Source organism: Schistocerca cancellata, chromosome 4 (assembly GCF_023864275.1).
Source record: "Schistocerca cancellata isolate TAMUIC-IGC-003103 chromosome 4, iqSchCanc2.1, whole genome shotgun sequence".
Classification (NCBI taxonomy): Eukaryota; Metazoa; Arthropoda; class Insecta; order Orthoptera; family Acrididae; genus Schistocerca; species Schistocerca cancellata.
In genome coordinates, this window is record NC_064629.1 from 685,286,176 (window position 1) to 685,298,264 (window position 12,089).

The window sequence follows — 12,089 nt, forward strand, 5'->3', positions numbered from 1 at the left end:
CCCCTAAGAAGGAAATGAGTACACAGACGACAGTTGTAATTCGAGGACGTTGTATTCAACCAAGCACATGCAATACGACATCTTACTGCACTGCAAGTTGCAACGGCAGTCTGTTCGATCCAAAAAGGACGGACTTTCGGTCGTGTTGCTGCAGATGCCAATGCTTCTCCATGTACCATCCGTAGGCTATGGACACGCTACAGGGAGACAGATCAGTACACAAGACGTGTTGAACAAGCTCCACATTACAACCCCACGTGAAGAGAGATATCTGGCCATTTCCGCGCTGCGGTGTCGTACTGATACCGCCAGAGCACTGAAAGACGATCTCTGAAGGGCCACTGAAACCGCTGTCTCCGATCATACTGTAATTAACACATTGCGAGAAAAAACCTTACTACCAGATGTCCTGTTCAAGTACCCTGTTTGACACGACAACTTCTTGCAGCTCGCCTTCAGTTCTACCGTTCCCATGTTACCTGATAATTTCGTCACTGGCGAAACGTGTTATTCACAGACTATTTCAGATATTCTCAGATGCGGCGTAATGACTGTGTTCATGGGCGGAGACCTGTGGTCAGCGGTACCTGCTAAATGTTGTCCAGGAAATCGACAGATTTCTAAGGTTCTGTGATGCTGTCGGGAGACTTCAGTGTTGGCAGCCACACGTACCTTGTCGCTGTCCATGGTCGCCTGACCGCCAGGCAGTGCATCGAAGAGATCCTGCTGAAACGTGTGGCGGCTACTGCATACGGTGGTGGCCCTGAATTCCTTCTAATTCCAGGGCCTATGTGGTGGGCGTCAGCAGTGATGTCTCGTGAAACCTGGACGTTAAAGTAATGAAATGGTCGGCGATGAGTTTTCGTGGTCGTCCTGTTCCATCACACATTCTCAAGTACGAACGTGGGCTCTCAATGAAACGCATACCTCAGGATGACCTTCGTAGACTTATAAAGGAGAATGTCACGTAAGTGTCAGGCAGTTTTATGCGCTAACGGAGGGTGCACACGCTGTTAAAGCTCTCAAAAAATGGTTCAAATGGCTCTGAGCACTATGGGACTTAACTACTGTGGTCATCAGTCCCCTAGAACGTAGAACTACTTAAACCTAACTAACCTAAGGACATCACACACATCCATGCTCGAGGCAGGATTCGAACCTGCGACCGTAGCAGTCGCGCGGTTCCGGACTGAGCGCCTTAACCGCGAGACCACCGCGGCCGGCTAAAGCTCTCAAAGTCTGTTGAAAAGCACCCAAGATGACTGGATGAACGATTGTTTCCACTTTGTTTTCGCTACCTGTCGGAAATTTCAGTTCTATTTATGTAAACGATAGAGAATATAATAACGTTTTGCTGTGTACTCAATTTGTGAAAGATAAAGGTATAGTGTGGTTATAGTATGGGAACATACGCAGTCCTCAATTATTGCTCAATGCTGTACGGCAGACACCCAGAGTCATGTTCCTCTAGTTCTTTTGGGCAGTGTCTGTTGGGCAGAAACAGATTATAAGGCGACTCGAGTGAATTAGAATCATCAGTTTCTGAGATATATATGGGGTGTCTCACCTAACTCTGCCACCTCAAATATCTCTGGAACAACAATAGCAAAAATAGATATTCAAAAACGGTTTACACCAGCGTGAACGTACGGCAGGGGCTTAGGAAACCAAATACTACGCGAAATTTTAAAACGTAAACAAATACTGATTTCAACACAAAGTTGTGTATTTTTGAAATGGAAACCCCCTAATGTTTCGTATGCAGTCAATATCATGAAAAATTAAAAAAATAATGGCATTGGTTGCATCGCAATACGTCAATTACATCCCGAGAAATTGCGAAGCGAAGTTGACGCTTGAAATAAATGAAGCGCACAGCTAGCGCACGTCCTGAGACACAAGCGTGCATCTCACGCTGCCTATTTCAGGGGCTCACACAATGGGAAGGTATGCACAATCCACAAAAACAAACAAGTAACAGGTCCAAAGCAAAGTTACGTTTTTCAAATTGTAAATGTATGTTTATTCTAGCGAAATGCCAACTAGAACTACAATTAGACATAACACACTTGAATTCACTTTGCTAAACACATTTACTAGTGCCCTGTCTACCACAGAAACTGTATTGTTGTGTATTACATCCAGCATAGAGAATACACCCACATCTTGACCAATGAAACTGTGTAACGTCAACATACGTTCGAAGTGCCCTCCATTTGCATCAATGTACGTTTGCAGACGGGTAACGAGAGAGTGTTGCACAGATTGTAGAGTTTCTACAGATATTGCCGCACACGCTGCAGTAATAGGATGTTGCATATCCTCTACTGTCGTTTGGGGTTCTTCATACACTCTCTCTCTCACTGCGCCCTGGAGAAAGAAGTTTAATGGCGTCAAGTCGGGGGACCGTGCTGGCCATCGCACAGTACCTCCCCGCCCCATCCACCTATTTGGAAATGTCGCATCTAGAACGTCTCTGGCAACTTTTGCATTGAGTGCGGGACATTCATCATGTTGGAAACACATTGATAGACGAGTTTCCAATCCTAGATCCTCCATGTGGAGCGCTAATGTGTGTTGAAGAACTGATGCATATAATGGTCCATTCAATGTTCCACGGTAAAAATAGGGACCTACAATACATTGACACTCAACTGTCGTTGATGAGCAACTTGGCGAATCCAGTGGGGATTTTGCACGGACCAGTAGTGCATGTTCCGCAGATTCATATTATCATGATTTGTAAATGAAGCTCAAAGGATGCAAGTGGCTCTAAGCACTATGGGACTTAACATCTGAGGTCATCAGTCCCATAGACTTAGAACTACGTAAACCTAACCAACCTAAGGAGATCACACACATCCATGCCCGAGGCAGGATTCGAACCTGCGACTGTAGCAGCCTCGTGGTTCCGGACTGAAACGCCTAGAACCGCTCGACCATAGCCGTCAGCTGTAAATGAAGCCTCGTCCGTAAACAACGCATTGCTTAGGAATACCGGATTATCTTGCAACTGCTGAAGTGCAAAACGACAGAATGCAATGCGGGATTCAAAGTCATTCCCGTACAATTCTTGGTGCAGTGAGATATGGAACGGATGAAACCGATGCCGATGCAAGATTCTGCACACACTACTGTGACTTATTCCTACACATCGTGCAATTTCTCGTACACTCACCTGAGGATTGTGCGCTACAGCAGCCAGAACAGCAATTTCGTTTCCATTGCCAGTCGCTGGCATTGTACGTCGACGTTTTGTGGGAGTGTCTTGCAATGGTTCCATGTGACGGACATCGCCGATCTGGGTAGCGTTCAGCATACAGTGTCACAGCTGCGATTGCATTTCTGTGACATTTACCACAAGTTAAAATAGTATATAGTTTTTCTTCATTACTGAAGGCTAGCATATCGACTAGAAGACGGCAAATGTAATAATCAACAAGAAACAGGTTTTAATGTGGCAACGTATGTGAATTACGTTACAGTATGAGATCAGTTCAGCAGACCAGATTAGGAGACACTTGTACACTGAAGGTAGAGCGTGCCTTGGTGATGTTGATATGTTTACGGCAGGATACAGGCGCCCGTGCAGCCAACCCCTGCTCTGAGCACAGTACTACATGCGATGCCTTACGTCAGAAACTGTGACGCCATTGCTATCCTTTACAAGCCACATATTTCAGAACTTATGCGGTTTAGAAACATGAAACCAAGTGTGTTACCACTAATTGTACTTCTAGATGTCATTTCGCAACAATAAACATTATGCGCAGGACATCCATCATTCTGATACCGCATTATTTGACACATTATAAGAGGTGGACCAGTTCAAATAAGGCACAGCTCAAGAAGGGGCTAAACTATCCCCCCTTAGGAGTGTCATTAATGAAGTATGGGCCAATGATGTGTTGTCATACGATACCACACCATACATTAACAGTCCACTGACGTAGTACGTCAATCACATCACGATTACCGGCAGCGTGAGGTGCACGCTAGAGTCTCAGGACGTGCACTAGCTGTGCGCTTCATTTATTTCAAGCGTCAACTACGCTTCGCAATTTCTCGGGATGTAATTGACGTATTGCGATCCAACCAACTCCATTATTTTTGTGATTTTTCATTCTATTGATTGCATACGAAATAATAGGGGGTGTCCGTTTAAAAAGACACAAGTTTGTGTTGAAAATAGTATTTGTTTACGTTTTAAAATTTCGCGTAATATTTGGTTTCCTAAGCCCCTGCCGTACGTCCATGCTGATGAAAGCCGTTTTTGAATATCCATTGTTGTTCCAGAGATATCTGAGGTGGCAGAGTTAGGTGAGACACCCTGTATATAGAATTTTTACCTTGTCGAAAACTGACATGGAGAGAGCGTGACTGTGTAAAAATATATGTTAAGTCTTACAATAAGTAAAATCAACGGCCAGCCACACGTGAAGCACAACATTTGAACTTCAAAGTGTAAAAGAACGTACTGAGTTTGAATTAAGTAGCGCTTTTAGATTTAGGCAACTGATCGCTAGGAGACACTGATGAGGCGGGAGTCGCTTCCGGGAGGAGCAAGATTCGCGTCTCTGTTTGGCAATCCTGATTTAAGGTGTCTGTGGTTTTCCCACTATCACTCTAGGCAAAAGTCAGACTTTTTCTTTCGTGCAAATCATGGCAGTTTTCTTTTCTCATCCTTACAGTTGCGCGTTTTTGCTGATTCTCTCTAATAATCCCGACGCCGCCAGGGCGTTAATTGCTTCTTGCTAGTGAAGACGATAATTGCGTACAGTGCTAACGTCGTGTTTGTATTGATGACGGCAAAGAGACAGAGACTGGAGACGGTAAAACCGATTCATTCCGAGTAGTGCTAAGGAGTAATTTAGAATCTAAGCCAGGACGTTACGGCAAAGTCTGGTGATCACGAATTGTACCCCATCAGATCCGCCCCTTGGTCGTCAAATACTTGCAATGAAAACTCCCTCTATCTTCAATATTCTAATTACCTTCTAGCGACCTCTATTATGGAGACAGGCGAAAAAAATTTTTTTGAAGCAAAGTGTGGCTATTCTAATTCATATTCCTCTTTTCGCTGGAGAAGGCACAGTAACGTGTGCGGAACAAAGAACATAGCGGGTCTCAAGCAATTCCAAAATGCACCACACACAAAACTATAGAATACACTCCAGTTTTACTCTCGAAACTTTCTCGACGCAATGAGAATTCCATTAAGTTTCGGGCTTGCAGCCGCATGACGTCGATATATTGGGCAGTAGACTTGAGCAGTAGGCTTGAGTGGCTAATGAACGTGACGGAGAGAGAGAGTTATTAATCTGTACGTTGTATTTTTCTAGATAATGCTGGTATATTTTAGAAACAGTTATACACTGACGTGACAGATGTCATGGGATAGCCATATTCACAGTTGAAGATGGTGGTAGTATAGCGTAACCAAGGTGTAAAAGGGTAGTGCATTGGTGGAGCTATCATTTGTACTGAAGTGATTCATGTGGAAAGGTTTCCTACATGATTATGGCCGCCGATGTGAACTAAAGACTTTCAACGTGGATTGGTAGCTGGAGATAGACACATGGGACATTCCATTTTGGAAATCGTTAGGGAATTGAATATTTCGAAATCCACAGTGTCAAGAGTGTGCCGAGAATACCAAATTTCTGACATTACCTCTCAGCACGGACAACGCAGTGGCCGACAGCCTTCACTTAACGACTGAGAGCAGCGGCGTTTGTGGAAAGATGTCAGTGTCAACAAACAAGCAAAGCTGCGTGAAATAACCGCAGAAATCAATGTAGGAAGTACGACGTATCCGTTACGACAGTGCAGAGAAATCTGGCCTTAATGGGCTACGGCAGCAGACGACCGACGCGAGTGCCTTTGCTAACATCACGACATCGCCTGCAGCGCCTTCCTTGGCTGGTGACCACATCGCTTGGGCCCAAGACGACTGGGAAATCGTGGCCTGGCCAGATAAGTCCCGATTTCAGTTTGGAAGAGCTGCCGGTAGGGTTCGAGTATGGCGCAGACTCCTTGAAGCCAAGGCCCCAAGTTGTCAACAAGGCACTGTGCAAGCTTGTGGTGGCTCCAGAAGGGTGTAGGCTGTGTTTACACGGAGGGGGTTTGGTCCTCTGGTCAAATTGACCATCATTGATATAAGAACGTAGGCTTCCATGGCCGGTGTCATAGTGATTAAAATTCTTCTGGGTGTTATGCCGCGTCATTGCTAGAAACTAACAACAATAATAAAGTAAAACCGACGTTTCGGCCGAATTGCAACGGCCTTCCTCAGGGCACAACTGGTTTTGAATGGGGATAGGTGCTTCTATTTATTACAGACTATCGATGTCTGAAATCACTGTTGTAAAACTTTTAATTGGCCCTGTAATATGATTGGCTAGTCATTACATAACGGAAGATGGAAGGAGAGAGGCTATTCGTGGATGTCCATATCGTTAACGATTGGTAGCTGTCCGCCAGTCAGCGTTCGGCTTCTGGTCGGCAAGCTTTCCTCCTGGTGTGCGCGGAAGTGGACTGACTAGCTAATCATATTAGAGGGCCAATTAAATGTTTTTTAGTAATGACGCGGCATAATACCTAGAAGAATTTTAATCACTATGACCGATCATTGACTGGAAATGATTATGTTCGGCTAGTTAGAGACTATTTTAAACCAATCATGAACTTCACGTGCCGAAACCACGATAGGATTTTTATGGATGACAACGCGTCGTGTCACCGGGTCACAATTGTTGGCGATTGGTGTGGAGAACATTCTGGACAGTTCGAGTGAATGATTTGGCCTACCAGATCGCCCAACATGGCACATAATCGAGAGGTCAGTTCGTGCACAAAATCCTGCACCGGCAACAATTTCGCAATTACGGACGGCTATAGAGGCAGCATAGCTCAATATTCGTGCAAGGGACTTTCAACGGCTTATGGAGTCCATGCGACATCAAATTGCGGCACTGCGCTGGGCAAAAGAAGGTCCGACACGATATAAGGAGATAACCCATGACTTGTGTCACGTCAGTATACACTGTTCTCAAGCACAAGTTTGGAATTGGTCCTGCTGATAATGTGCGTATTCCAGTGACATTCGCAATGTTATATTGCAGTCACTCCCCTACAGCTTATTTGTTGCACGGAGCTGGTTTCAACGACTACGGCAAGCGCTACTGATAGTGAAATACTTGTGAGCGTCGGTACTGCAGTTGCAGAGGCTGTAATATACGAAAGTGCAGCAAGCGCCTGTGTAGTGAGGCACGTGTTATGTTGTTGTGCAGGGCTGGTCTCTGTGGCAGTCGCGCACACTGCTGGAGCGTCTGCTGCTGGTGGTGGTGGGCGCGCTGCTGCTGGCGCTGCTCATCGTGTCCGCCGTCCTCCTCTCCAGGCCCTACACGCCGGCTCTCCTGCACGCCGGTAAATATCGCCTGCATCTCTCTTCTCTTCTATTTATTAACTTGCACTAACACGCAATAGTACGCTACTGGCCATTATAATTGCTACACCAAGAAGAAATGCAGATGATAAACGGGTATTCATTGGACAAATATATTATACCTCAACTGACATGTGATTACATGTTCACGCAATTTGGGTGCATAGATCCTGAGAAATCAGTACTCATAACAACCACTTCTGGCCGTAATAACGGCCTTGATACGCCTAGGCATTGAGGAAAACAGAGCTTGGATAGCGTGTACAGGTACAGCTGCCCATGCAGCTTCAACACGATACCACAGTTCATCAAGAGTAGTGACTGGTGTATTGTGACGAGCCAGTTGCTCGGCCACCATTGACCAGACGTTTTCAATTGGTGAGAGATCTGGAGAATGTGCTGGCCAGGGCAGCAGTCGAACATTTTCTGTATCCAGAAAGGCCCGTACAGGACCTGCAATACGCGGTCGTGCATTATCCTGCTGAAATGTAGAGTTTCGCAGGGATCGAATGAAGGGTAGAGCCACGGTTCGTAACACATCTGAAATGTAACGTCCACTGTTCAAAGTGCCGTCAATGCGAACAAGAGGTGACCGAGACGTGTAACCAATACATGCTTCTAATGTGCATTCACTGCGATGTCACCAAACATGGATGCGACCATCATGATGCTGTAAACAGAACCTGAATTCATCCGAAAAAATGACGTTTTGCTATTCGTGCACCCAGGTTCGTTGTTGAGTACACCATCGCAGGCGCTCCTGTCTGTGATGCAGCGTCAGGGGTAACCGCAGCCATGGTCTCCGAGCATGGTAGTCCATGCTGCTGCAAACGTCGTCGAACTGTTCGTGCAGATGGTTGTTGTCTTGCAAACGTCCCCATCTGTTGACTCAGGGATCGAGACGTGGCTTCACGATCCGTTACAGCCATGCGGATAAGATGCCTGTCATCTCGACTGCTAGTGATACGAGGCCGTTGGGATCCAGCACGGCGTTCCGTATTACCCTCCTGAACCCACCGATTCCATATTCTGCTAACAGTCATTGTATCTCGACCAACGCGAGCAGCAATGTCGCGATACGATAAACCGCAATCACGATGGGCTACAATCCGACCTTTATCAAAGTCGGAAAAGCGATGTTACGCATTTCTCCTCCTTACACGAGGCATCACAACACCGTTTCACCAGGCAACGCCGGTCAACTGCTGTTTGTGTATGAGAAATCGGCTGGAAACTTTCCTCATGTCAGCACGTTGTAGGTGTCGCCACCGGTGCCAACCTTGTGTGAATGCTCTGAAAAGCTAATCATTCGCATATCACAGCATCTTCTTCCTGTCGTTTAAATTTCGCGTCTGTGGCACGTCATCTTCGTGGTGTAGCAATTTTAATGGCCAGTAGTGTATAATTTATAATTAGCCACGATAAATGACGTTTCCAGACAAGTGTTCATATCCATAAATACTTGCTCACGGCACCCTCTACAAACTTTCTACATCTACATCTACATCTACATTTATACTCCGCAAGCCACCCAACGGTGTGTGGCGGAGGGCACTTTACGTGCCACTGTCATTATCTCCCTTTCCTGTTCCAGTCGCGTATGGTTCGCGGGAAGAACGACTGTCTGAAAGCCTCTGTGCGCGCTCTAATCTCTCTAATTTTACATTCGTGATCTCCTCGGGAGGTATAAGTAGGGGGAAGCAATATATTCGATACCTCATCCAGAAACGCACCCTCTCGAAACCTGGCGAGCAAGCTACACCGCGATGCAGAGCGCCTCTCTTGCAGAGTGTGCCACTTGAGTTTGTTAAACATCTCCGTAACGCTATCACGGTTACCAAATAACCCTGTGACGAAACGCGCCGCTCTTCTTTGGATCTTCTCTATCTCCTCCGTCAACCCGATCTGGTACGGATCCCACACTGATGAGCAATACTCAAGTATAGGTCGAACGAGTGTTTTGTAAGCCACCTCCTTTGTTGATGGACTACATTTTCTAAGGACTCTCCCAATGAATCTCAACCTGGTACCCGCCTTACCAACAATTAATTTTATATGATCATTCCACTTCAAATCGTTCCGCACGCATACTCCCAGATATTTTACAGAAGTAACTGCTACCAGTGTTTGTTCCGCTATCATATAATCATACAATAAAGGATCCTTCTTTCTATGTATTCGCAATACATTACATTTGTCTATGTTAAGGGTCAGTTGCCACTCCCTGCACCAAGTGCCTATCCGCTGCAGATCTTCCTGCATTTCGCTACAATTTTCTAATGCTGCAACTTCTCTGTATACTACAGCATCATCCGCGAAAAGCCGCATGGAACTTCCGACACTATCTACTAGGTCATTTATATATATTGTGAAAAGCAATGGTCCCATAACACTCCCCTGTGGCACGCCAGAGGTTACTTTAACGTCTGTAGATGTCTCTCCATTGAGAACAACATGCTGTGTTCTGTTTGCTAAAAACTCTTCAATCCAGCCACACAGCTGGTCTGATATTCCGTAGGCTCTTACTTTGTTTATCAGACGACAGTGCGGAACTGTATCGAACGCCTTCCGGAAGTCAAGGAAAATGGCATCTACCTGGGAGCCTGTATCTAATATTTTCTGGGTTTCATGAACAAATAATGCGAGTTGGGTTTCACACGATCGCTGTTTCCGGAATCCATGTTGATTCCTACATAGTAGATTCTGAGTTTCCAAAAACGACATGATACTCGAGCAAAAGACATGTTCTAAAATTCTACAACAGATCGACGTCAGAGAGATAGGTCGGTATCGTTTTTTTATACCCTGTATAAAATACTCAAAAGAAGTTTTGCGCTATTCTCATAACTTACATGTTCGTGTTTTTGACGGGAAACCTTTCGTTCAGCACTGTTTTCGATAAACTACGTAGCCACTTGAGTAATAGCATTCTCCGTGTAGTTCAGTGGAACCCTCTTTGTATACAAATTAAAAGAGAGTGCGTACACTTGTCAGTCTGTCAGCATGGCTTTGTGGTGATTTCAAGCTTAGAGCGTACATGCAGTGTCACTTTACGGCAAGAGTGTTGTCAGCACGGGAATCTGCCTTTTAAAGGGGCTCTTCCGGCAACGAACAGGGAACAAAGAGCAACAATCTGCAGTAGTAGTTAACGTTGGAAGGAACGGTGTGAAATGTCTGGTTCCACGGAGATGGCTTCAAATGGCTCTGAGCACTATGCGACTTAACTTCTGAGGTCATCAGTCGCCTAGAACTTAGAACTAATTAAACCTAACGAACCTAAGGGCATCACACACATCCATGCCCGAGGCAGGATTCGAACCTGCGACCGTAGCGGTCACGCGGTTCCAGACTGAAGCGCCTTTAACCGCACGGCCACACAGGTCGGCTCCACGGAGATGTCCACTAGAAAGGCGGGTAGCGATGATATAACAAATTTATTTCTCGAACGCAGCTTTAACAAAGTCTTCAACGTACTGTGGATGTAAAGTTCCTTCAAGTCTGAAATTAAACGAAGCTCTTACACAAGTGAAAAAGAAACAGTAGTTCTCTACTGGCAAACAATATTAAAGTTCCTGAAACAAAAGTGAACAAAATCGTGAAGTCTGAATAAAGCCAAAGTTCAACATAAAACAAGTTCCTAAATTCTCGAGTCTGAAAGTAAGCTCTAGCTCACGTCGCGGAAGCAAACACTTTCAAAAGATCTTACAGTGTGCTTCACGGGAGAAGTTCCGATGACCAACCCGTACAGAAAATTTTTAAGTCCGGCAAAGATAAAAAGCACTGTTTTGTCGGTGAAGTAAAAATAGTGGAAACAGTACCAAGTCCCACCTAGCACGTCGCCGATCTCACTTAGAGTCCAGGCGGAGGTGCTGTGCTGGAAGACAGTATTGGAGTCCATAGCGAGGCTTGCTGAGATCTTTTTGTCGGTTGCTTGCTGCGATGGAACTCGCTTGCTAAGCTCGCGTGCGGGTCTAAATAGCTGCGGGGCTATCTCCAGCACGTCGCACTGCGGAAGAGGTGCTGCCGTGCGTCAACAACTTCTACCGTCGCCGTGCACGCTGCCTGGTGGCCTGTTGTCGCCACCTGCTGGGCTGACCGAGGAGTTCCGGAACTCATACTTCCCGTGGCGTCCGTTCCGTAGGAGCGAAGCTCGCGGCAACCCGAACTAATTAGACGTTGTGCGTGGTGCCTTCGACGCCTGCTTTCTAGGGCACCACTGCACGATGCCTGTCATCAGAGGTTCGAGATCATAACTGGTTCATTCCAACGACAGGCAGAGAGAGCTGTGAAGACCACCCATGCTCATGGAGTACCAAAGAAACTCACAGTCTGCAACATTGTCCCCAGAAGTGATCGGGGTCCTCTGGCTTTGAGGCGAGTGTGAGTGGAAAGCTCGAAACATACACTTCGAAGGTTCTTCTACGAGCTGTGCTCTTGAACTTACGCCATAGCGTTGAGAATTGTGAGGCCCCTCAAAATGAGTCAAGGGTGTACTGCTGCCCAGGTGACTTACTATGTGTAGAGCACACAAGATTTTTTTAGCTTCGACGACCCACCATCCAATCAAGATAACGATAGCTTTAGCAGACCCCTATATGTTAGCGGAAGACCCAATGAAATGGCCCCACAGGTGAAACGATTA

The 12,089-nt window shown here is 45.9% G+C and overlaps 1 protein-coding gene across 3 annotated transcripts in view; it reads left to right on the plus strand.

The window, feature by feature from the left end:
* Positions 1 to 12,089, plus strand: part of LOC126184691 (endothelin-converting enzyme homolog) — a 416,586-nt gene that overhangs the window by 225,665 nt on the left and 178,832 nt on the right. For all 3 annotated transcript variants that reach the window (XM_049927185.1, XM_049927186.1, XM_049927188.1), the window contains exon 3: positions 7,293 to 7,428. In XM_049927185.1, the coding sequence (XP_049783142.1) occupies positions 7,293 to 7,428 (136 nt within the window). The remainder of the gene's footprint in view (positions 1 to 7,292; positions 7,429 to 12,089) is intronic.